This window comes from Cherax quadricarinatus, chromosome 3 (genome assembly GCF_038502225.1).
Source record: "Cherax quadricarinatus isolate ZL_2023a chromosome 3, ASM3850222v1, whole genome shotgun sequence".
Taxonomy (NCBI): domain Eukaryota; kingdom Metazoa; phylum Arthropoda; class Malacostraca; order Decapoda; family Parastacidae; genus Cherax; species Cherax quadricarinatus.
The window spans coordinates 50545038-50572759 of record NC_091294.1 but is presented as its reverse complement, the minus strand read 5'-3'; the positions used below and the strand labels follow the sequence as shown (position 1 = coordinate 50572759).

The 27722-nt window shown below is 40.7% G+C and overlaps 1 protein-coding gene across 1 annotated transcript in view; it reads right to left on the bottom strand.

The window, feature by feature from the left end:
* LOC128689546 (uncharacterized) overlaps positions 1–27722 on the bottom strand; it is a 62890-nt gene that overhangs the window by 9090 nt on the left and 26078 nt on the right. The window contains exon 2 of the mRNA XM_070093624.1: positions 15733–15921. Coding sequence (XP_069949725.1) covers positions 15733–15921 — 189 coding nt within the window. The remainder of the gene's footprint in view (positions 1–15732; positions 15922–27722) is intronic.

Here is a 27722-nt window from a genome sequence, read left to right as displayed (position 1 = left end):
GCAAAGTGTTGGAATAAGTGAAATTGCATTGCAGTCAATCGGTAGGTTTGTGCAGTGTGAGCTGGAGGAGCATGATCGTTTGATGTTGGGAGGGCCGATAACGGAGTGTGAGACTTGGGAGGCTTTATCTGGGGCGCAATTGGGTAAGGCGCCAGGAATTGATGGGTTGCCCAGCGACTTTTATCTTCAAAATTGGAACGTTTTAAAGGGGTTTTTGGTACGTTTATTCAATATAATGAAGCGGGATGGGGTTTTAGGGGAACAACAAAGGTTGGCTGTGGTCGTCCTAGTTCCTAAAGGCGAGCCATTAACGGTTAAAGATTATCGTGCAATCTCGTTATTATGTGGTGACTATAAAATTTTTGGAAGGATCTTGGCTAACAGAATAAAAAAAGTCCTGGGCAGAGTGATTGACAAGGGACAATATGGGGTGCCGGGCAGGTCTATGTATGAAGGTCACGGTATGATTAGAAGTTTTATTGAAGAAAGAGTAAGATTAGGAAAGGGGGGGGTATTGGCTATAGATTGGGAGGCGGCATATGATAGTGTGGAACGGGAGACGTTATGGAAGATCATGAGATGGCAGGGGTTTGGTGCGGAAATTATATCATGGGCCAAATTAATGTATCAGGAGGCAACCTTGCGTGTGCAGGTGAATGGGAGGTTGGGAGATCGAATTCAGATGGGAAGGGGTTTGCGTCAAGGTTGTCCCCTTTCACAAATTTTTTTTGCTTGTTTTCAAGATCCCTTTTATAGAGGGATAAGGGTTTTATTGGAAGCAAAGGGGATGGGTAATGTAAGGGATGGGGGAGCGGGCATTGTTGGATATGTCGACGATACGACGATTTTGGTGAGAGAAAACATGGATTTGATTCGGGTAGAAACGTTAGTGAAAGTTTTTGAAAAGGCTACTGGCATGACGATCAACATGGGGAAAACAAAGTATATGAATCTTGGAAAAGGGTCACGTGAGGACGGAATGGTTGCTGAAAGGTGGAAAAGGGTGGACCAAATAAAGATATGTGGGATCGTTTATGTAAATGATTTCAAGTTAGCACAGCAAATAAATTCCGTGCGTATCGTTGACAGTGTTCTGAAGCGCCTCAGTGGTTTAAGAGCTGCTAATTTAAGTTTGCAACAAAGGGTGATTACAACGAATGTGCTATTATATAGTAAACTATGGCATGTTACGGTAATATTTCCGATACTTCGTTGTGAGTTAAAAAGGCTACAAAAAAGTGTTTTTAGATTCATTTGGGGAACAGGGAGCGAATGGTTAAGTAGAGCGGTTGTCACACTCCCGGTTGGCCGTGGAGGGCTGGGTCTTATAGATGTCGAAAAGAGGATAATAAGTATGTATTTAAAACATAGTTATAAGCGGGAGGGAGGGGTGAAAGGAGACGGTCTTCATAGGATACATCAGGATATGCGACGGTGGTGGGGGGGTAGGGAGTTCATGATAGGTGAGGCAATGTTACGGGTATTTATAAACGTGAGGGATCCTTTACATATTAAATTGAGAAATCTTGATAGGGCAGATGGTAAGGCTTTGGTAGCGGCGGTAGAAGGAGTATATCCGATGTATGATTGGCGTAATATTTGGGGGCGTTTAAACAAATTGCGTTTAAAACCTAAAGTCAGAGAAGTTATGTATAGATTTTTACATGGAATATTGCCGTCAGGAATGGTTTTATTCTATAAGAGAATACGAGAGGATGGGGAATGCAAGGATTGTGGAGGATTGGCGACTATTTATCATACGGTGTATTTTTGCGATTGTATTGAACTTATAAGGGTTTGGATGGGTAAGGTTTTAAGGTTAGTGGGGGGAGGGGGGTTGCAGGTCTTGAGGGTTTTAAGTTTAGATATAACTGGGGTGAATAAAAGGGTTGAGAATGCGATTGGGTATATGATTACGGATTATATATACATGATGTGGGCTATGAGGGAGGCGGACGTGCGTGCAAGAATTAATGCGTTGGCAGCAACTTTTTATAGGACACAGTGTAGGAATAAAGGGGTGTATGGAGGGAGATGGGAGAGAGATTTTAGTGAGGGTTATCGAAATTTCACATTAAGGGATTTATGGGATTTGCAAAATGGGTAAGGGGACACAACGGGCTATTTTCCTAGACTTGGGTGTGAGCATGGAGTGCTGTTTATAAGGATGTATAATTGAGTTTTGATATCTATGGGCAATATGGTTATTGCCCCGAGGGTTTCAGGAACTAAAAAGTTATTATTTAGAAATGTGTTGTACTACGATTGCATATTATCATTTATCATGCATAAATCATTTCAAGGACTTTATGATGGAAATTTTCAATGACTCAAATATGTTATAGGTGTCTTTAATGATTTTGATTCAAGTGTAATGTTTATAAAAAAAAAAAAAAAAAAAAAAAAAAAAAAAAAAAAAAAAAAAAAAATTCCTAGCATAAGCTACTGGTTCTTATTTTGTTATATTTTATGCTGTGTTAGTGTGCTTTACATGTAACTACTTGCATCATTTTTTCTTAGTTCCGCTGAGATGTAAAATTTCACATCGTAGTTTTGTTTTGTTATATTGGATGTTTTTATTGTGACTTTTAGTATTATCCCGTTTCCTTCTTTGTATCCTAAATACCTATGTATGTTAAGATCTTGTGATAATCGCCTAAATTAATGTTTGAGTATCGTGGTGCTCTGTTAAGCACCTGAGATCTTAGATTTAGTCTCTCATACGTGTGTGTTGACAGGCAGAAACCTCACCTATGTGTGCTTGTGTATGTGTGTCATTGTGCGTGTTTAGTTTTTTTTTTATATCTCTTCTTTTATTGTACAATCTTTATAATTTCCAGTGTTTGATGTTTTGTATAAGTAACCTTGTTAGAGATGTTCTTTAACAAATAAAACAATATCACTGTAATGTATAGTGTTGAGTGTGAGTGTATATTCACTGTAATATACGGTGTGTTGTGTGTGAGAGTGTATTACCATTGTAATATACAGTGTGTTGGGTGTGTGTGTATTACCACTGTGCAGTATGGTATCAATATTAGGTTTCGGGTTAAGTGAAATTCTAGTGCAGTAAGCTTTTGTCGTGTATCTTTTAATATATTTCTGCTATTTGTATCGCACTGTTTTAAATAAAATATAAAAAAAAAAAAAAAAAGATAGGTATTCTTCTTTACCCAAACTAATCAATGTAACTAAGTTGGTGTTTAAATTTCTAAACAAGATGAATATATCATATAAGTTTTCACATCCTCTTGAATATTGGATAAAGAGGGTACAGGAGGAAATCTATGGAAATGAGATTAAATTGATGATGGAAAGAAAAATTGTGAAAGGTTCCATAATACAGAAATTGGGGCTGTATTTAGAGAACAATGTAATTAGGTGCAGAGGTAGGTTACAAAATGCTGAATTGGGTGATTATGCTAAACACCCTATCTTACTGCCCAAAACTCATCATCTCACAAATTTAATTGTTCTAAATGCCCATAAAAATGTAATGCATGGTGGGGTACAAGATACCTTAAATTGTATTAGGGAAACTTTCTGGATTCCACAAGGACGGCAAAGTGTAAAAAGGGTGATTAAATCTTGTGTAATATGTCGCTGTGTGGATGCCAGATCCTATATGTACCCAGGTCCTCCACCATTGCCAAAGGAGCATGTACAATTAATGAAACCATTTGATGTAACAGGTGTAGACTATAGTGGTCCAATAATTTTAACAGGTACGTCAAATGGTGTTCCACTGAAAGTGTATGTTTGTTTGTTCACCTGTACTGCAACTTTTTTTTTATATTTTATTTAAAACCAACAATAGACAATAGACAAAAGGAAAAACCATAAAGATGACAATATATGAACAAATAACTGAAAAAACGTTACATTAGATATTGAAACATTAACGAATAACATTACAATATAACAAATATGACCACTATTACCTACATATAAAATCAGATACCGAAGCTTAAAATTGTCCTATACTAGCTACATGTGGATAAGTTAACTTTTCGCAAAAACATGCAAACCTATATTAACTCTTCCTCAAATTAATCATCCTTGCTCTTAATTCACACTAGAATAATAAAATACAAGTATAATAAAGAGCAGTTTGAATCAAAGAACATTCCACAATTATCATAAATTTACCCTAACCTAAGCCTAGTATTTCATCTGTATTATAAATGTCTAATCAACACGAAAATTTTACCACATTCCCCTAACCATATTTGTTGGTGTACATGATACAACCTTGTATTACCATCAAGAGAAAAAAAAAAAGAACAAAAAAAGGAAAACCCACTCTTCACCTTTAAAATCAGACTTCAATTTACATACATGTACATACATATAAATAAGTATATAAAGTATGTTGTCTAATTGAACACAATCACTTACAACGTCAGTTATAATATTATGTCAACTCAACCATGAATAACTTCATCCAATTCTTACAACTTCAAGGGTTCGTAAAACTCTTAAACTACATACTTCTATTGGCACCAAATCAATTGTGCTTACAAAAATACAATTGTAAATTAAACTGGAACATAAAAAGCCATTTTGACATTTACACATTGTATCAAAATCATAAATGCGCATAGAAAATATGTATTGTATATCATTGAAAATGTTCATGAGAAAAACCATTAAAGGTATATACAAGAAAGTAAACATACATACAATACATACATATATACATATATATATACATACATACACACACATATATATATATATATATATATATATACATATATATATATACACACACACACACACATATACATACATATATACACACACATACAACACATGCATATATATACACATACATAGTTATAGGTCGATAATTCCAAATATAACTGTATTGTACTTGAAACACTCGGAACAAATAATGTTAAAATTGCACCCCAGACATACCTCATATAACATTCATCAAACTCGTCATGCTACCGACCATTCTAGGAAACCAGCCCATTTCATCCCCCTTACCTGCCTTTCAACTCCCGTAAATCCCGTAAAGTGAAATTCCTATAACCCTCACTTAAATCCCTCTCCCATCTCCCCCCATACACCTCCTTATTTCTACACTTTGTCCTATAAAAAGTTGCTGTTAATGCATTAATTCTTTCACACACGTTCGCTCCTCTCATAGCCCAAGACATATAAATATAATCCGTAATTATATACCCTACCGCATTCTCTACCATCTGATTCACCCCACCTATGTCTAAGCTTAAAACCCTCAACACCTGCAAACCCCCCCCTCCCACTAACCTTATTACCTTACCCAACCAAACCCTTATTAGTTCAATACATTCGCAAAAATACACTATATGGAAAACAGTCTCCCATCCACCACAAGCCTTGCATATCCCATCCTCCCGTATTCTCTTATGGAATAAAACCATTCCAGACGGTAAGATCCCATGTAAAAATCTATACATTACTTCTCGTACTTTAGGTTTTAAACGTAATTTGTTCAAACGCCCCCAGATATTACGCCAATCATACATCGGATAAACACCTTCTACCACTGCTACCACTGCCTTACCTTCCACCCCATCAAGGTTTCCCAATTTAATATGTGAAGGATCGCTCATGTTTATGATGACCCGTAACATTGCCTCACCTATTATGAACTCCCTACCCACCCACCACCGTTGCATATCCTGACGTATCTTATGAAGTCCGCCTTCCCTCGCCCCCCCCTCCCGCTTATAACTACGTTTCAAATACACACTCATAATCCTCTTTTCAACAGCTATAAGACCCAGCCCTCCACGGCCAACCGGGAGTGTGACAACCGCTCTACCTAACCATTCGCTTCCAGTACCCCAAATGAATCTAAAAACGCGCTTTTGTAACCTTTGTATCTCACTACGAAGTATCGGATATATTGCTGCTACATGCCAAAGTTTACTATATAATAGGACATTTGTTGTAATTACTCTTTGATGCAAAGTTAAGTGTGCAGCTCGTAAACCACTGAGGCGCTTCAGTACACCATCTACAATACGCACTGAATTTATTTGTTGTGCTAACTTGATATCACTTACATAAACGATCCCACATATCAGTAATTGGTCCACCTTTTTCCACCTTTCAACTACTTCACATTCCTCACTTAACCTATCTCCAAGATCCATATACTTCGTTTTCTCCTTATTAATTGACATGCCAGAAGCCTTTTCAAAAACATTTACTAACTTTTCCACCCGAGGCAAATCCCTGTTACCACTTACTAAAATCGTTGTGTCATCAACATATCCAACAATGCCAGCCCCCCCACCCCTTTCGTCACCAACCCCATTTGCTGCCAATAAGACCCTAATTCCTCTATAAAAGGGATCCTGTAAACACGCAAAAAATATTTGTGAAAGGGGACAACCTTGACGTAGACCCCTGCTCATCTGAATTTGTTCTCCTAACCTTCCATTTACCTGCACCCGCAAGGATGCATCTTGATACATTAATTTGGCCCATGATATAATTTCCTCTCCAAACCCCTGCCATCTCATAATCTTCCATAACGCTTCCCTTTCTACACTATCATATGCCGCCTCCCAATCTATAGCCAACACCCCCCCCACTCCCAATTTTACTCTTTCTTCAATAAAACTTCTAATCAAACCATGCCCGTCATACATAGACCTTCCCGGCACCCCATATTGTCCCTTATCGATCACTTTACCCAGGACCTTTTTTATTCTGTTAGCTAAAATTCTTGCAAAAATCTTATAATCACCACACAATAACGAAATAGCACGATAGTCTTTAACTGTTAATGGCTCACCTTTAGGCACTAAAACGACCACAGCCATCCGCTGCTGTGCCCCTAAAACCCGATCCCGCTTAATGATATTGAATAATCTTACCAAAAATTCTTTTAAAACGCTCCAATTTTGGAGATAAAAGTCACTGGGCAACCCATCAATTCCTGGTGCCTTTCCTAATTGCGCCCCGGATAAAGCTACCCATGTCTCGCACTCCGTTATCGGCCCTTCCAAAACGAATCGATCATGCTCTGTCAACTCACACTGCACAAACCTTCCAATTGACTGTAATGCTATTTCACTTATTCCCACACTTTGCGTTTTCAACTTAACCCAAGCATCAATATACCCACTCATACCCTCAGTCGTCGTCAACACCTGGTCCACTTTATACCCTTGCATACCTACCTGAACATTCAACCCCATTAACTCCATTGCCTTGCGACGTGTGTGTTGACTCCGCAACACACACGCCGACGGCCGATCTCCCCACAAAACCTCCTCAATCCCGCCCTTAAGCCTTTCCCCATCAAACCTCTCATTTTGTAAATTCCGGATATTTTCCTTCAAACTTTCAATTTCAATAACAGGATAATTAGCATTAATGTGTGCATAACAGTCGCGCAACTGCCCCTCTAAATATTTTTGAAAACCGTATTGTAACTGATTATATCTCTTCCCTCGATTAATATAATATTCCTTGATACGTTTTTTAGCTATTGTTTCCCACCAATTAACCATGGCAACATCCCCTGGTGCTTCTACCACTAAACGATCCCACATATGTCCAAAAGACAAAAGACTATCCTCTTCCTTTAATAACTTTACATTCAATTTCCAAAATGATGGACCCCTCCGAGGCACACCCTCAATATCCACATCTATTACCACTCCTCTATGATCCGAAAAAACCACATCTATCACATCCACCCTCCGCACAGTGACCGCACAAGGCACGTACATTCGGTCCAACCTCGCCGCATAACCTCGTTTAATGAAGGTATGCTCTACCATCCCTCCCCCCCCACACACATCCTTTAACCCCACCCCGGTCAATATATCCCCCAATATACCCAAACAACACCCCGCACCTCTGGGCTCCACATCTTTACGACGTATCACGCAATTCCAATCTCCGCCTATTATTGCAACATTCGGTAAACCACGTAAAAAATAGACCAGCACGTCCCGAACAAATTTAGTTTTAATACTCACGTCACCCTCAGCCGGACCATATACACATACTAAACTAATGGGAACCCTACCCCAAGTTCCATCCACCCTAATTACCCTCCCCTCCCCCCCTTCACTACGCCTTACTATAAACGGGCTAGTTTCCTTTACCAAAATGGCAGCCCCACCTTTCAAACGTGTCGCATGTTCCATGTACACATTATAACCACTCATTTCCAACTCATAACCAGGCCTAAAATTATGTTCCTGTAAGAATACCACATCCACACCAAGTCTCACCAAATACTCATTAAACCACTTAAGCTTCCTCTCAGCTCTCAACCCGTTAATATTTATAGTAAAACACTTGAATTCAACAAATGGGTTTTCCTTTTGTCCCCGGCATTGACTTTACCCCAGTTCGTTTTGCAACACCTCTGTCCCTCCCCCCTTTGTTGGGAATCACCTTTGCAATCCCTTGATCCTTGGGTTCACCATTCCCTCTCTTCTGTACCTCCACCCAAGACTTTTTCCCAGGGCGTTGGGCAGGAGTGAGCACATCATCAGAATCCGATGATGCTGCAGTCCTCTTTCGTGTCCCGCCCTCCACCTGCATTTTGACATCTGAAGCACCGTCCTGATGCACCTCCACCTCTACTGCATGCACCTTCAATCCTGTAGACTCTCTCGTCGACAAACCGTCATCTTCTGCCATACCATCATTCACAGCCTTCCCCAGAACTGAGCCTGGGTCTTCCACCTGATCTAGGACCGATTCCTCTAACAAGTCATCCAACGCCTTTACCAAAGACGCCGCCACTTCTTCACCCATATTAGGTAGTCTCTCCTCAAAAACCTTATGTATGTCCAATGACTGAGATTCTCCTTGTAGCGTTACAACTGGCGATTCAAGCTCCTTTTCCTTGTCTACCTCCTCACTCCATGACAACCGTTGTTGGGGCGGTGTAGCAAGAGACTGTTCTCGCTCATCACCAACCTCGTCCACTGGCTGCTGTTGCTGCTGTTGCTGTTGCTGCTGTTGCCGTTGCTGTTGTGCCGGGTACCCACTTCGTTTCTCACACTGCGCCGCGATGTGGTCATATGACCCACATAGCCGACACGTACGTTGTTGCCCCGCATACGTTACATAGACTTGAGTCCTTAATTCTTTCAACACAATATATGAAGGAATAGGGTGCCGAAGAGTCATTTTAACTGTATACGCGCCTTCCAGCGCACCTGCATACGGTCCAGTTGCCCATCTCCCTGCTGTGGCTACGTGAACCGTCCCATAAGTACGCAGTTCACTGGTAATATCAAAATCAGTCGCCTCAAAAGGCACATTCCTGATTTTCACCCAGGTGTAATGTCGAGATACATCATGAAGTCTCACCGACACAGCTGTATTAACCTGTATGATGGTCTCCTGATACTTGTCGACCACTGCCTCGTAGACTTGTGCAGACGTCATCTTAACGAAGATTCTTGTCATTCCATTTAATGCGACACCACATATCTCCTCATTTGCTATACCATAGGTATCGCGAATGATCGCTGGTAATAATAAATCCATGTTGGATCCTGTGACAGCACCACGGATCATCTCAATGCAGACAGTGTTGATTCTTCTTCTGCTATTCAGCGCCATGTTGGAGAAAATAAAGTTTCCACCAACCAACGCTAGGGGCAGCTCAATCAGGTAAACTGCGCAAAACAAACTCAAACAGGAGCGTCTGCGCAGCTCGTCCACACGGCTCGGAGGCGATGAGGACAATAACCTGTACTGCAACTAGGGCAGTTCATTTAGAAGTGGCACAGGACTTGTCTGCAGAACAGTTTATACAGCTGTTTCGAAAATTTGCAGCTAGAAGATCCTGTCCGAGATTGATGATTTCAGATAATGCCACAAATTTTGTAGCAGGTGCTCAACACTTGATAGAATTAAATAATAGTAACGATGTTCAATCTCTGTTAACCCAGCGAGGGTGTACCTGGAAATTTATTACTCCTAGATCCCCTTGGCAGGGGGGGCTGTACGAAAGACTGATAGACACAGTGAAAAGGTGTATCTGTAAAGTACTACACCGGAAGAGAATTAATTTGGAAGAATTCCGTGCAGTGTTAGTGGAGGCGGAAAATCGTATAAATAATAGGCCTCTCTCGTACATGAGTGATACACCTGATGCAGATGTATTAACACCTTCTCACCTAATATGTGGAAGGAAATTGGAAGCTGCCCCTGTCTATAGAGATAATCCGGAAGAAAGTGATGAAGATTACAATGATGTGGCAGTGTTGTGTAATAATAAATTTAAAATGTTAAATAAAGTAATTGATCATTGGTCTAATGTGTGGCATAAGGATTATCTTCTTATACTACGTGAACACTTTTATGGTGCGACAGAGGCAGTAAATCGACAGACCATTCAACCAGGTGATATTGTGTTAATTGACACTGAACAACATCGAACATTGTGGCCTCTGGGCAAAGTATTGACATTGTACCCAGATGCACAAGGTGTTGTCAGGAATGTCAAAGTGTTGTGTCATGGCCAGGAAAGTTTATGCACAATTAATAGATTCCCTTGGAATTAGGAGTTCAATCAAACGTAAATGAAAATCTGAGGGAAAGTGACACGAGTGATATGGAAGATAACGCAGACCAAGTGATGCCGGATGATGAAATCGTAGTAAGACCTACTAGGAGAACTGCCACTCAAGCCAGAACTGGCTGGAATCGTCTCCTAAAGGAAGGAGTAATTTGAGTCATTTAGCAACGAACTCCGGCCGGCTGCAGTGTGGAAAATACTGTATATATTTTCCAGAAATACAGTAGTTATATGTAAATAGATGGCCATACTGTATTTAATAATATTTATGTCATAGAAAACGGAAAGCCTGCGTCTGCGCAGAAGGACAGTCGCCATTTTGGTTTGAATGAGCCAAGTAAACGTTAGTGTAATGGGAAGAAATTTTTGTGCTCTAGAGGTTAAAATTGGGTTGACACCTCTCAAATAGGAGGCGAAATTGTTGGATGTGCAGTCCTGCATAACTTGAGATATCAGGCGACTGGACAAGACAGCTCCAGGAACCTCAGATAAGTCTGTTATGTTATAACTCTGGCCAGTGTTATTTTCATAGATAGACAGTGAGGTTTTCTGAGTATGATACACATTAATCTCCAGTCAAATTGGTGAGTGATATTAAGATATTTTCCTTCTGTTATATAAATGTGTGAATATATAATCCTTTTTTTAATTTTAATATACAGTTCACAATTTTATATATTTACCAGTATTCTTGGTTATACATATTTCATTGGTAATTAATAGGTCCAGAGCAACTTATGGATATGACAGTGGTAGGTATCAGAAGGGGACATTTTTTGCGACCTAGGTGTCCCAAATTCCTACTTGTTTAACTGATAAATAATAATTATCTATGTTCATTTATTGTTATGTACATAATGATACATTCAGATAAATGTAATTTTCCACACCAATAATAAAAATTATTCTTCAATACTTTCTCTGATTCCAACGATTCCAGGTTCTTAAACTATTACAATAAAGTTTAAAATTTGCAGCTGCTCTGACTAAACTTCGGGGTTATTCTTGTTTTTAACTGCATCGACAATAATATTTTGGAGATGATCTGAATTAGCATTCTTTAGTTTTTTAATAAAAAATTAATATCACTATATATTTAATCAAAACTGGGAAACTGGGACTTACGCCAGCCAATAGCAACATGAGGATTGTGTTCAGAAAAGTCAACGATTCCGAGTATTTCTTGCTATTTTACTTCATCAACAAAGTTAACTGCCTTCACGAGAACGAAACCTAACAGGTACTGACACACGAAGTCGTAATAACACAACTGTAAACAAACCAGGGAACGGGTAGGTTTTGAATCCATAGCGAAAGAGTCCTGAAACTCCAGGCCAGTGCACAAGCCAATCGGTACCGTCTTATCCCGACCTTATGATGCATCAGCCATTAAATACTGAAGACATTCACAATAGGTAAACTGAAAAATGGTTTAACATGATTTAATGGTAATATTTATTTTTTTTTTACATTATTCGGCCCATCAGTCAAGTCTGCGCGTACACTGCTGAGTTTCACTCTTCACTGTCGTTGCACTACGATGCACTTTTTGGACGTTTGAAGCGATGCCGGTGAACGTTCCAAGTGTTCCAAGAATTTGGTCCTCGTTACAGTACACAAGCGTTGAAAATTTGAAGCCGATTGGATGAGACGTTCTCGAGTTATGAGCAAAATCGAAAAGTTGGATGAAGATAAAAAAAAAAAGAAATCAAGCAACCTCTTACAATTCCACCTTCGGGGATGCCAATTAATAAATTTTTCTTAATTAAAATGGCACCATCTTGAAATCCTAGGCCATTGATAGGTCTAGGGCCCTCTCACTTTAAAACTGGTGCAACGCTCTGGATCCAAGGAATTAGAACCATCATCCCCATCCTAAAATGAGACCTGGTTACCTCTCATTCCCTGAAATCAGTGTGAGTCCTTGAGCTTAGTGCTTCCCAGTTAATGTAATAATAATATCAGTAGAAATAATAATAATAATAATAATAATAATAATAATAATAATAATAATAATAATAATTAGGTATCCTAGAAGGAGGAACTTATGTGGTTGAAGGATTTTTTTCTGTTTTTGCTTTGTTTCTTCCTCCAACTTTCGTTTTAGTTTCGTTCGTAACACAAGAACGCTTCATCCAATCAGCTTCTAATTTTTGAATGCTTGTTTACGGAAACGAGGACTAGATTCTTGGAACAGTTGGCTTGTTTACCTTCCCTATGACCAAAGTTCTGAAGCCATTCCCAGCATCCTAGAACAGCTGGGATGATGTCCAAAATCCTCAGTAACGTTGCTTGACACATTGATAAAGATGCTTCTAATTCGACGATGTTGGAAAATGAAATTTATGTGTGTAGGAGAAGCAGATTTCACCATTTTAAGTGTAAAATATAAAAGTGTCGCATTTTTATTCCCTTTAAATCAGGTTAAAAAAATTTCTGCTTGCCTCTTGTGGACGTCTTCAGTATTTAGTGGCAGCTGCAGCTTATGTCCAGGATAGTCAACTATGAAGTTTGGTTTTCATTCCGACAGATTTGTTGATGTAGTACAATAATTAAAAAAAAAAAACTTGGAATCGAAAAATCTGTGCCGTAACTCGAGAATCACTCATCTGATCTGCTTCAAATTTTCTTCACTGGTTTGGTTTCCTGAATTTAAGATTTATGTTGTTACTGAGTTGCGTAAGTCTCGTTTTGCCACTTTTACTTAATATTGATATTTATTTATATTCAGTAACTGAAGAATTCTTTTCTGATTATCTTAAAAATATTAATGATGATGGATTCTCAAACTATAATTTGAGTTTGTGTAAATATGAAACTTTACTAAAAAACTTAGGATTGATCGGATTCAAATTTTCTCTGTTTGTAGGCTGCATTAAAAGAAAACTTGGCGTTCACTTCAAGCAATATAAATTTAAAATTATGACTAAAAACTGGTGTATCTAAAATGGAAATATTTTTGCAATAATTTCTGGCTGTCTGCGCGTCACTGCACCATTTTACCAATTTTATTAATATTGTGGAAAATAATTTCCCAAAATTATGCTGTGTAAATAAACCTGATTAAAAGTGTATTTTAGAGAATGGAACTGACAGGGAGGCTCTGCACCTGTGCTGACGAGCAGGGAGAGTCGCCATTGTTTTTTTGAATGTAATACAAGCACGTTAATGTAAGGTGTATAATTTTCGTCGCTCTAGGGGTTATATTGGGCTTAACACCTATCAAATAGGAGCCGAAATTGTTGGATGTGCATTCCTGCATAACTTGAGCATTAAGCAGATGTACAGGACAGCTCCTGGAACCTCAGATAAGCTATCTAAATTATGTTTGTAATTCTGGCCAGTATTATCATCATAAATTTAGTTAGAGGGGGGTTCTGTACATGACACACAGTAATCTCCAGACTAATTGGTGAGTGTTATGAGTATAAATTCTCCTTCTGTTATATAAATGTGTATATGTAATCATTTATTAATTTTAATATACAGTCCACAAATTTATATTAAATTTTACCAGAATTCCTGGTGATGAACATTTCATTTGCAATTAATATAGGTCTAGAGCAATTTGTGGAGAGATAGATTATGATAGGTATCGAAGGGCGAAATTTTTTGCGACCTAGGTGTCCTAAAAATTCCTGCTTGTCTCTGTAACTTTGATAACTAATAATTATCTTTGTTACCATTTACTTGTATGTATCTAATGAGATTCATCCAGGTAAATGTAATTTTCCACAAATATGAATTTTCTTAAAATTAAAGAAAATCAAATATTTAGTCTCGTGGGACTGTCGAAAATTTGTAAAGAAAAAAAAAATATCATTTATAAGAGCGTTTTTAAATTTAATGGATACAGACTTTCCTGTTTTTAAGATATTGGTCTTTGAGATAACTTGAGAGGGACTCTTCAATTTAGCTTGAGGGTTTGAATTAGGTACTACTTATGTGTGCTCCAATTTGCCATTTTTATTGCAGCAGTTGCAATATTGACTTTTATATGATAACTTGTGAATGCCTCTTGTGATTTGCTTCAGATCTTCAGTGCTAATATTTAACTGCATTACAAACTTATGCTGCACTCTACGCTATTCCAGTCATATTTATTGAGGTGCAGGGGACTAGAGTGGTCAGGCAACACGGGGATACCTTCCTTGGATCACACAACGACCGAAATACATCCAGTTATCAAAAAGGTCACTATTTACTTCTGCATCTCGACAGTTTATATTATATAATATTGGGTGCTGGTGGGCTGGTGGCTAAAGCGCTCGCTTCACACGGCGAGGAACTGGGTACGATTCCCAGCCAGGGTAGAAACATTGGGCGTGTTTCTTTACACCTGTTGTCTATGTTCACCCGTCAGTGAAGTGAGTACCTGGGTGTTAGTCGACTGGTGTGGGTCGCATCCTGGGACACTGACCTAATTTGCCCAAAATGCTCAGCATAACAAGTGGCTTTCTGTATAGTAGTATGTCACTGATGCCAGCTATGGTCTGTATACCTTGTACATGTACATGTAGTAAATATAGACCTATATTAAAAGTGGGTTTTTCAGTGGACATTTTTTTTTTAAATTATTATAGATAGATTTTTTTCTCGTTAGGTTAGGTTAGGTTTGGGTACGTTATGTTGGATTCGATTAGGTTGGCTTCTAACCCAGCTTATCGTAACCCAACCCTATCTTAACAGGCAATCCAACCTAGAAAGCCTAAACATACGTCAACCAAATTGGTCAACTGTGGAATTCACATTTTTGATGCAGGAATCGGTTAAAACTCTTGAAAACACTCTTCACTAATTTTCTAAAATGCAAATTTGTGTAATTTACAATTGGTAATCAATAGTCTGGCCTATGTTGTTCATGAACCAATACTATCACTGGAACGTTATGTTTGAATATTAGTCGTTAACTGGGCAGACGCTCAAAAAACAATATACAATCCTCCTCTTGTAAAATATTTAAGTGTCTATTATCTCTTAAAATAACAATTTGCCCACGAAATGAATGTAGTTGCCAGGGTTTGAATACTTTGCTTATATTATTAAAAAGAAGTAGATGTTTAATTTCGACTGAGTAGCTATAATAAATATTGGCCAACAATAATAATAACAAACCATAGGAAATGTTCCTATGGTTCTTACTGGATCACAAATCAGTACCAGCAGTTTACCTCGAAGATGCCAAGACCAGCAGCTGCCAAACTGGCACTTATACTGCCGCCGTACAGCAGCGAAGAAAAATTAAAATTTTTGAGCTCCAGAGGAAATTCAGGAATTTTCACGATACTTGATATCTGGGGCAGGGCGCCGCACACAACAAACAGGGCGGGTACCACGCTCATGTGTTGCCACAACTGCATCTGCAATACAGAAAATTAATATAATCATACATAATCAGTTTCAGACAACACACACACACACACACACACACACACACACACACACATACTCATTACAGACTTACTCACCTTACAAAACATTCACACATACTAAAATATATTTTATATATAAAGGGCATTTAGCACAAAGTTTGTCAAGCCGTTACGGCTTGACAAGGCTCCTGGAGAGTGAAACGTTGCCACAATAAAATATTCATCTCTCAACCTCTGTGTGGTGAGGACGTGCGCTGCTGCTGCCCCTAGTGTTGATTGGTGGCAACTTTATTTTCTACAACATGGCGCTGAACAGCCGGCGACGCATCAATACTGTTTGTATTGAGCTGACCTGTGGGGCTGTTATGGGATCTTCAATCGATTTGTTGCTACCGGCGATCATCCGCGATACATTTGGCATTGCAAATGAAGAGATTAGTGGTGTGGCTCTAAATGGAACAACGAGGATCTTCGTGAAATTAACATCTGCAAATGTCTATGAGGCAGTGGTAGACAAGTATCAGGAGATCACCATACCGTTCAACTCAGCTGTGTCAGTGCGTCTCCATAATGTATCAAGGTACTACACATGGGTCAAAATAAGAAATGTGCCTTTTGAGGCGAATGACTTTGACATCTGCAGTGAACTAAGTAATTATGGGACGGTTCACATAACCACTGCGGGGCGGTGGGCTACTGGACCGTATGCAGGAATGCTTGAGGGAACATATTCTGTTAAAATGACACTACGACACCCCATACCATCTTATGTGATGTTACAGGATTTTAGAACTCAAGTTTATGTAACATACGTGGGGCAACGACGAACGTGTCACTTGTGTGGGTCATATGACCACATTGTGGCACAGTGTGGAAAGCGACATGGATACCCAGTACAACACCAATGGCAGACAGTGGACGAGGCTGCTGAGAAGCAAGAGCAGTCTTTTGCAACACTGCCTAAACAAGGGTTGTCATGGAGTGAAGAGGTGGATAAAGCAAAGGAGATGGAAGCAGCAGATGTATCACAATGGAGAGAATCTTCATCGTTGGACATACATCAGGTATTCGAAGAGAACATACCGGATTTGGGTGAAGAAGTGGAAGCGTCGTTAGTAAAGGCGTTGGACATCTTGTTAGATGACAAGATCATCGGACATGTGGGGGACCCAGGCTCAGCTATGAGGTCGGTTGAAGACGACGGCGTGGTGGGCGAACGAGGTATACAGCAGAGTGAGACAAATGGCCTGATGGTGCAGGCAGTGGAGGTGGAGGTGCACCAAGATGCTGCAACAAACGTTACAATGCAGGTGGAGGGTAGGACACGAAAACGCACTTCTGCGCTATCAGACTCAGATGACGTGCTCACTCCTGCCCAGCACCCTGGGAAAAAGTCTTGGGCGGAGGTCAAGAAGAGAGGGTCTAGTGACCCCAAGGATCAGGGGTTTGCGAAGGTGGTTTCCAAAGGTGGGAAAGGGGTGTTGCAAAACGTACTGGAGATAAGTCACCACCGGGGACAAAAGGAAAACCCATTTGTAGATTTTAAGTGACAATAAATATTAACGGATTGAGAACTGAGAGAAAGCGTAAGTGGTTTAACAAGTATTTGGTGCGACTTGGTGTGGATGTAGTGTTCATACAGGAACACAATTACAGAGCAGAATACGAGTTGGAAATGAGTGGATATAATGTGTACATGGAGCATGCAACAAGGTTGAAAGGAGGAGCTGCCATTCTGGTGAGGGAAACTAGCCCGTTTGTTGTGAAGTGGGGGAGGGGAGGGTGATTAGAGTGGATGGATTATGGGGTTGGGAACAAATCAGTTTGGTGTGTGTGTATATGGTCCAGCAGAGGGAGATGTTCATACTAAAACTAAATTTGTTCAAGAAGTCCTAGTATATTATTTGCATGCCTTACCAAATGTAGCGATAATTGGAGGAGATTGAAATTGTGTGATACGACGTAAGGATGTGGAACCTAGAGAAACGGGGTGTTGTTTGGGGATTTTGGGGGATTTATTAATGGGGGTGGGGTTAAAGGATGTATGCAGGGGAGGGGTAGTAGAGCATACTTTTGTTAGACATGATTATGCGGTGAGACTGGATCGTATGTATGTGCCACGTGCAGTAAATGTGCGTAGTGTGCTAGTGGTGGATGTGGTTTTTTCAGACCATAGGGGTGTAGTGATGGATGCAGATTGGGAGGGAGTGCCACGTAGGGGTCAAAATTGTTGGAAATTAAATGTAAAGTTACTACAGGGTGAGGAAAGTCGTCTGTCTTTTGGGCAAATGTGGGAACGTTTAGTAGTTGAAGCACCTGAGGATAATGTCATGGTAACTTGGTGGGAATCGGTAGCAAAACAGTGTATTAAAGAATATTATATTAGTAGAGGGAAGATATATAATCAGTTAAAGTATGGTTTACAAAGATACCTTGAGGGGCAGCTGCGCGAATGCTATGCAAGAGGCAGTGCAAATTATCCTGTAATCGAAATTGAGAGTTTAAAGGAAAATATTAGGAGTTTGCAATATGAGAGGTTTGATGGGGAGAGAATTAGGGGCGGACTAGAAGAGGTACTGTGGGGAGATCGGCCGTCGGCTTGTGTGTTGAGGAGTCAACATAGGAGGAGAAAGGCAATGGAGATAATGGGGTTAAATGTTCAGGTTGGTATGGAAGGGTATAGGGAAGGTCAAGTTTTGACAGCAACGGAGGGTATAAGTGGATATGTTGATGCTTGGGTTAAGTCAAATATGCAAAGTGTTGGTATAAGACAATGGGAGGGTTTGTGCAGTGCGAGCTGGAGCTGGAGGGGCAAGATCGATCGGCTTTGGGAGGGCCGATTACGGAGTGTGGGATTTGGGAGGCCTTATCTGGGGTGAAGTTAAGTAAGGCACAGGGTATAGATGGGATACCAAGCGATTTTTATGTTAAAAATTGGGGCGTTCTAAAGGGGTTTTTAGTAAGATTGTTCAACATACTTAAGAGGGACCGGGTTTTGGGGGAACAGCAAAGGACGGCAGTGGTGGTTTTAGTACCTAAGGGTGAGCCGTCAACAGTAAGGGATTATCAGGCCATTTCACTATTGTGTGGAGATTACAAGCTATTCGCAAGAATATTAGCTAACAGAATTAAGAAGGTAATTGGTAAAGTAATAGATAAGGGACAATACGGAATGCCGTGCCGGGAAGGTCTAAGTATGAAGGGCATGGTTTGATTAGAGGTTTTATTGAGAAACGGGGCAAATTGGAAGGGGGCTGTTGGCGCTAGATTGGGAGGCAGCCTATGACAGTGTAGAATGGGAAGCATTATGGATGTTTATGCGTTAGCAGGGGTTCGGGGAAGAAATCATATCTTGGGCTAAATTATTGTATCATGGGGCTTCAGTGAGGGTACAGGTGAATGGGAGGTTAGGTGTTAAAATTGAGATGGGTAGAGGTCTGCGCCAAGGTTGTCGTTGTCCCCTTTTGCAAATTTTGTTTGCGTGTTTACAAGATCCCTTTTATAGAGCAAATCGGAGGTTATTTGCAGGAGATGGGCTAGGTAATGACCGGGGGGGGGGGGGGGGGCGGGCATCGTAGGTTATGTAGATGACACGACGGTTTTGGTGAGGGGAAGTATGGATTTGCTTAGGATGGGAAAGTTGGTGAATGTTTTTGGGGAAGCTTCTGGGATGAAAATTACTGCAGAGAAGACCAAGTATATGGATCTCGGGGATCGGTTACATAGGGATGGGGAAGTAGTAGACAGGTAGAAAAGGGTGGATCAATTATTGATATGTGGGATAGTTTATGTGCGAGATATAAAATTGGCACAAGAAGTAAACTCAGTGTGTATTGTGGAAGGTGTGATGAAAAGACTTAGCAGTTTAAGGGCAACACAACTAACGATACATCAAAGGGTAATAGTAACGAATGTGCTGTTGTACAGTAAGCTATGGCGTGTTGCAGTGATGTATCCGATAATACGACGTGAGATAAAACGTTTCCAACAGAGAGTTTTTAGATTCATTTGGGGTACAGGATGTGAATGGTTAAGTAGAGCGGTGGTCACACTCCCGGTAGGCCGAGGAGGGCTGGGGCTTATACCGTTCGAAAAAAGGATTACGAGTGTATATTTAAAACGTAGTTATATGCGGGAGGGGGGGAGAGGGAAGATGGACTTAATAGGATACGTAAGGATATGCAACGGTGGTGGGGGGGGGGAGCAATTACTAGGCGAGGCAATGTTGAGGGTCCTAATAACAGTGAGAGAACCGTCACATATTAAACTGCGAATCCTTGAAGGAGTTGATGGCAAGTCAGTAGTAGCGGCGGTTGAAGGGGCATATCCAATGTATGCTTGGAGTGATATCTGGAGGCGTCTGAACAAATTACGAGTGAAACCCAGAGTACGAGAAGTAATGTTTAGATTTCTACATGGGGTCTTGCTGTCTGGAATGGTCTTATTCAATAGTGGGGTTTGCAAGGCGTGTGGCTGCATGGACACTATTTTCCACGCGGTGTATTTTTGCGATCGTGTTGAAGCAGTAAGGGTCTGGTTAGGAAAGGTGTTTAGGTTAGTGGAAGGAGGGGGGTCACAGGTTTCGAGGGCTTTAAGTTTAGACATAGGTGGGGTGAATCAAATGGTAGAGGATGCAGTAGGGTATATAGTTACGGACTTTATATATACATCTTGGGCTATGAGGGAGGTGGGAGTGAGTGAAAGAATTAACATGTTAGCAGCGACTTTTTATAGAACAAAGTGCCGGAATAAGGAAGTGTTTGGGGAAGATGTGAGAGGGCATTTAGTGAGGGCTATAGGAGTTTCAAATTACAGGATTTATGGGATTTAAATGCAAGGTAATGGGAAGCAATGGGCTGGTTTCCCGTTTCCCGGAACAGGTTGTAGCATGATGTGTGTTAGTGGACTGAGAATGAGGTGTGTTAAGGTGGAAAACACGAGTCATATTCTTAGGGTATATGTTAACAAACACAGATGTTAAAGGTATAAGTTTAATTATGAACATATATATTTTACTTTGTATGTATTTTTAATTTTGGTGCTTAGCATGAAAACTTCAATTATATTGATAAATACATTCTATTAGATTTTGTGGAAGCTTGGTATTGATCGATGTGTAAAAGTCATCATGGGCCGTTGTATCAGTTTAAATAAAACTGTGATTGTCGTAGTGGACGAACGGACGGTTCCAATGGCAGAATTGAAAGTTAATTTTATTGTTTTTGTATTCTTTTATTTGCTTGTTGAAGGAGGTAATATAAAGTATGTAGTTATGGTATATTTATGTACGAATGCGTAGTGATTGGAGTTGTTAGGAGGATATAAATTATTTGGTGTGTAGATGTATTTTTCTATTGTTACTGAATGTGAATGTGTTAATTTTTTGTCAGTGTGATTATAAATTTTTTTTTAATAATATTGATGTGCCAGAACGATGGAACTCAGTCTAACAAGCACAGAAGGTGGGGAAAGGGTTTTCCTTTTGATACTAAATGTGTATTATATGTTGTAAATTGTATAACACGGAACTTGTAGTATTAGGATGGGAGTATATCTGGTAAAATTTCGTGTTGATAGCATTATGTCATCAGTTTAAGGTGGGAAAAGGTTAGGTTACTGTACTATACATTTTGTTATTTGTTTCAGTTTTGTGAAATGTACCTGAAATTGGAGAAGTAGTACAGATGATAATGTATAAACACGTTGTAAGATTCAAATGTAATGAGATTAGGTAATATTCTTGACATGTAATCTATTAGTACGTTCAAATGTACATAGTATGTTTTCAGTTATTCAGTAACAGTACGGACTGTGTTGATATTAAGTTGGTGTGAGCATAAAATTATTATTTATTTCTTCTGTAACCTTTGCTGTGCCAGAAGTGTGGCACTCAGTCAGTCAAGCAAAAGAGGTGGGTAGGGATTGTTATATAAAATTCAAAGTGTGTAATTGGATGTAAGAAGTATAACTCGGGGATAGTAATATTGGGATGGGGGTAAAGGTTGTTAAATTCAGTGTGGTAAGCATGTTGCCAATATATTTTTTTATATTTTATTTAAAACATTATAAATTACAAGGTGGTATAAAATATTAAATAACACCACAATACAGGATCTGGACAAGATTACTAAGAATCATATCACAAGTGCAAGAGAAAAATATATGAAAACCCAATACAAAATAGGAAAGTGTAACAAACACGCAAAATACATGCACGCCATTCACTGACACACATTATACAAAATGATAAAATATCTGACTCATACACACACAACTGTTGGAGGGGGGAACCCCCCCCATGAAAACCCATCTATAAATACACCCACATCACTCACACACTTATTGATCACAGCAGTGATCACACATTAATTTATGTAACTTTATATATACATGCAACCGGTTATGAGATTTTACTTAAGAAAAAACTCTGGTAATTATTCTAAAACATTACTCCATAACAAAACTAAGCGTTATACAAATTACATAATCATATAATTCATCAATAACAGCAAATTTTATACAGCATATGTATAATCTTGAAACCTTTAGATCCCAGCAGATTCCACCCCATACAAAATAGGAATGTGTAACAAACACTCAAAATATATACACACCATTCACTGACACACATTATACAAAACAATAAAATATCTGACTCGTACACACAAAACTGCTGGGGGGGGAACTCCCCCTTAAACCTATCTATAAATACACCCTCATCATTCGCACACGTATTGATCACAGCAGTGATCAAGCATAAATTTATGTAACTTTATATATACATGCAACTGTTTATGCGATTTTACTTAAGAACGAATTTTGGTAATTATCCGAAAACATTACTCTATAACAAAAATAAGCCTTACACAAATTACATAGCGTATAAAGCATCAACAACTGCAAGATTTTTACAGTATATGTTACATCAGCAACGAAACTTAATACCATTACAAAAGTGATGGAAAACAAATATAAAAGCCATCTAAGAGGAAATAAATTCCCTACAAAATTACAATAAATACTACGAAAATACATACCAGAAAAATTATCTTTGCAAAAACTGGTAGACCAACATGGACAGTGACTTCTATAACTCCCTTTTTAATCACAAGGCCCTAATTTATACAAATCTTGGGCTTATCAAAACCTTTCACACAAAACTTACATGTCAACACAGCACCACGCAGCACATACCTTCCCGACCCTCACATTCTTTCGCAAAAACTTTACCTCATATACTCCCCCTCCGAAAAACTAATGTCAACCCGCTTATAAAGGAAACCAGTCCTTTACGTATAATTAGCTCGCCAAATTGAATGAGGCCATTGACCGTAATTTTGCAGTAGGTCTCCGGAAAACGTGCCCTCCACTGTCCCCCATAAAGAAGTTTGTTCCTGCAAACAGTTCTGTATATGCCTGCTTCAATTGCCCTAATTCTAATTCCCCCTGCCATGTCCCTCATCCTCCAGGAAATATACAGAAAATCCGCCACTACATACATAATCGCCCTTTTCACTTCTCTGGAGACCCCGCGTACTTCTAATGTTAAGGCACGCAGGGTCTCTACATTACCCCCGCCCATCAACCTAAAAACCTTCGCTAACCACACCCTTACCTCCCTCAACTCTTCACAGAAATAAACGGCATGAAAAGCTGTTTCCTGTTCTCCACAGTGATCGCAGGTCTGTTCCCTCACCAATCCCATTGAACACAAAACATCTTTCGATGCTAATATCCCCATCATAAATCTATAGACAAACTCCCGTACTCTCAGCATTAGCTTAAGCTTTCGAAAGTCATTCCAGATCATCCCCCAATCATACAAGGGATAAACCGATACCCCCTGTATGATTTCCTGCCTCCTGCTCATCGTCACCAAACGCCCCACCCTAAGTTTTTCCACCTCCCTAATCAATAACAATAACCTCAGCATATCCTCGCATTCAATTAATTCTTTTCCACTCCACCATCTCCGCACATCCTTCATCACTTTCCCCACTCTAACCTCTCTTTTCCCCCCCCTCCCTAACGAACCTCTGTTTCACATATAGGGCCTTCACTCTCGGCCCCAACGCTAAAAGGCCTACTCCTCCACTGCGTATATTCGACATCACCACCTCCTTGCTTAGCCATGCCCTCCCGAAACTCCAAACATAAAGTAATGCCCTCCTCTGAATTTCCTGTACGTCCTGAGTCCGCAGTGGATACACCATAGCCATACTCCACACTTTACTATAAACCAATGAATTTACGATTATCGCCCGCTGTTGTAAGGTGACGTCCCCCACCTATAAACTCCTTAACCTTTTTACTGCCTTCTTCACCACCACCTCCGAATTCACCTGCCTAGCCTCCCGCGCATCTGTCATGTACATAACTCCACAAATTTTTAGCCTAACCACAACTTCCCACCCAAACTCCAACTCCAAGCCCCCCCCCCACCCAGAAACCCACCTCCAGCAAACTTGATTTTGCTCTGTTCACCTGCATTCCAGATGCCCTCCCAAAAAGCTCCAACACACTTTCCACTGTATACAATCCCTCCACTCCAGCTATCAGAACAGTGGTATCATCCACATGCCCCACCACATCTATACACCCAACCTGCTCCCCATTTAAAATCCCCCTCCCCTCAACGAGCCCATAAAATGGATGCTGCCTACACGCAAGCAAAATTTGAGACAGGGGACACCCCTGTCTCAATCCCCTCTCCATCCAGACAGGCCTACCCAACCTGCCATTAATTTGTACCTGCACCATTGCAGATGAATACATTGTATCAACCCACCTCACCACTCCCATGCCAAAACCGAGATGCAACAAACTAGTCCTCAGAAAGTCCCTATCCACACAGTCGTATGCATTTTCCCAATCAATACCCAAAAGCCCTCCCCCGTTGCAACCCTCCAAAAAATCCCTAATGTGGCCATGCCCATCTCTCATGCTTCTGCCTGGAATACCCATCTGCCCCTTATGAATAACCCCACCTAACACCTTCTTCATCCTGTTGCCCAGTATCTTCGCGAAAATCTTGTAGTCGGCACACATTAGCGAAATTGCTCTGTACTCACTCAATACTCTTCCCTCTTGCTTTTTGCGTACTAAGACGACTACACCCGTTCGCTGAGTCTGTCCTAACTGTCCCTCCCGTCGCATACAATTCATGACCCTCATCAGACAGTACTTAATGTGCTCCCATTGAATTCTATAAAAATCATTTGATATCCCATCTATACCCGGCGCCTTGCCAGTACTCATGTTGAACACAGCCTCCTCAATTTCCCCCATGCTAATCTCACCTCCCATTCCCATGCCCTCCTCTCCACACGACCCTAACCCTCTCCCCCCCCACACATCCTCAACAGCATCGCCTTCCTCCCCCTTCCCCCACTTCCTTTGGAACCAGAAATCAGCATAATTACTCATGCCTTCTGTAGTATTTAGTACCTGTCCCTTACGATATCCACCCATATCCTCACTTACCTCCAAGTTTAAAATAGTCGAATCCTTCTGCCTTACCCTAAAACCTCGCAAAACACTTCCCAAAGGTTTATCCCCCACAGCACAGCCTCTATTCCCACCCTTACATGTACTGCATCAAATCTACTATTATGTAACTCTGCCAACCTGTCCTTGAGTTGCACCATGTTTCCATACTGCTGCCCCCCCCCATTCCTCATAACACCCATTTAGCTGATATTCCAAATAATTTTGCAACCCATACCTCCACCCTGCCTCTTCCCTTCCCTTCCTTTTATAAAAACCTGCAATACCCGGCTTAGCGTGCCTTTCCCACCATTCTAAGACACACGACTCCACCTCTCTAGAATCCCAAAAAGTTGGCCACCATTCCCCACGAGTCTTGCATTTAATTTCCAAAAACCCAATTGTATCCTACCCATACCCTCCCAATCAAGATCTGCTATAACTGCCCTATGATCAGAAAACCCCACATCAAATGTCCTAACTCACAACACACGTACAGCTTCCATTGCATAGATCCTGTCTAATCTTGCAGCATACCCCTGTCTGACAAATGTATACTCAACCCGCCAACCACCCCTCCCCACAACATCCAAAACCCCCACATCTCCCAACACATTGCATAACATGCCCAACATACACCCTGCCCCTCTCGGTTCCACATCCCCACCCCGAATCACACAATTCCAATCGCCCCCTATGACAGTGACTAAATGTAATCCCCTTAAATAGTACATCAAAAAGTCCCTCACAAAGTTCTCCTTGACTCGCGCGTTCCCATCCGCCGGCATATACACTCCTATAAAACAAACCCTAGTTGCACCCCACTCCCCCTCCACCCTCACGACCCTCCCCCCTCTCCTCCCACCCCAAAATACGCAATGAACTGGTTTCCTTTACAGCCACAGCAACCCCACCTTTCAACCTCAAAGAGCCACTCACATACAACTTATATCCTTTCAAAGACAACTCACAACCAAACTTATAATTGTGCTCCTGAATGAAACATATATCTACATTAAATCTCCTTAAAAACCATTCCACCCATACTCTTTTAACCTCGGCTCTCAGGCCATTAACATTGATCGTTACAACCTTGAATTATGACAGTAAAGACGGCTTGCCCCGCCGCCTTGGAATGGCACCCACGTGACCTGACTGCTGACTAGAGCCCCGTTTGGGTGGAGGGAGTGTGGGGTGAGTCTAGGGTTTGTTTTATAGGGGTTTATATGCCTGTGGATGGCACAGCAAGAGTTAAGGAGAATTTTGTGAGATATTTTTTGATGTTCTATTTAAGGGGATTACCTTTAGTCACTGTCATAGGGGTAGATTGGAACTGCGTCATTCGGGGGGGGGGGATGTGGAACCGAGGGGGGTGGGGTGTATGTTAGGCATGTTATGCAATGTGTTGCAGGATGTGGGGGTTTTGGATGTTGGGGAGATGGGTGGTTGGCAGGTTGAGTATACGTTTGTCAGAAGGGGTTATGCAGCAAGACTGGATAGGATCTATGCAATGGAATCAGTTAGTGTTGGGAGTCCGGACTTTGTATGTGGGGTTTTCTGACCATAGGGCGGTTATGGATCTGGATTGGGAGGGCATGGTTAGAATACAGTCGGGTTTTTGGAAATTAAATGCGAGACTCATGAGGAGGGAGGAGGTGAGTGAGGCATTTGGGGAATGGTGGAAAATTTGTGGGATTCTAGAGAAGGGAAGTCGAGTGTCTTGGAATGGTGAGAAAGGCGAGCTAAGCCAGGTATTGCGGGTTTTTATAAATGGAAGGGAAGGGAAGAGGCTAGGTGGAGGTATGGGTTACAAAATTATTTGGAATATCAGCTAAATGAGTGTTATGAGGAAGGGGAGGGGGTGGCAGTATGGAAACATGGTGCAACTCAGGGACAGGTTGGTGGAGTTACATAATGATAGATTCGATGAGGTACATGTAAGGGCGGGAATGGAGGCTGTACTGTGGGGGTAAAAGCCTTCGGGAAGTGTTTTGCGAAATTTTAGGATTAGGCAGGATTCAACTATTTTAAAATTGGAGGTTTTAGTTAGTGAGTTCATTGCCTCTGTAAAATTGGAGGTAAGTGAGGATTTGCGTGTAAAATGTAAGGGGCAAGTGCTAAATACTACAGATGTCATGAGTAATAATGCTGATTTCTGGTTCCAAAGGAAATGGAGGAAGGGGGGGGGGGAAGGCAACGCTATTGAGGAGGTGCAGGGGGGTGAGTGAGTTAGGGTCGCAGGGAGAGGAGATAATGGGGATGGGAGGTGAGATCAGCATGGGAAAAGTTGAGGACGCAGTGTT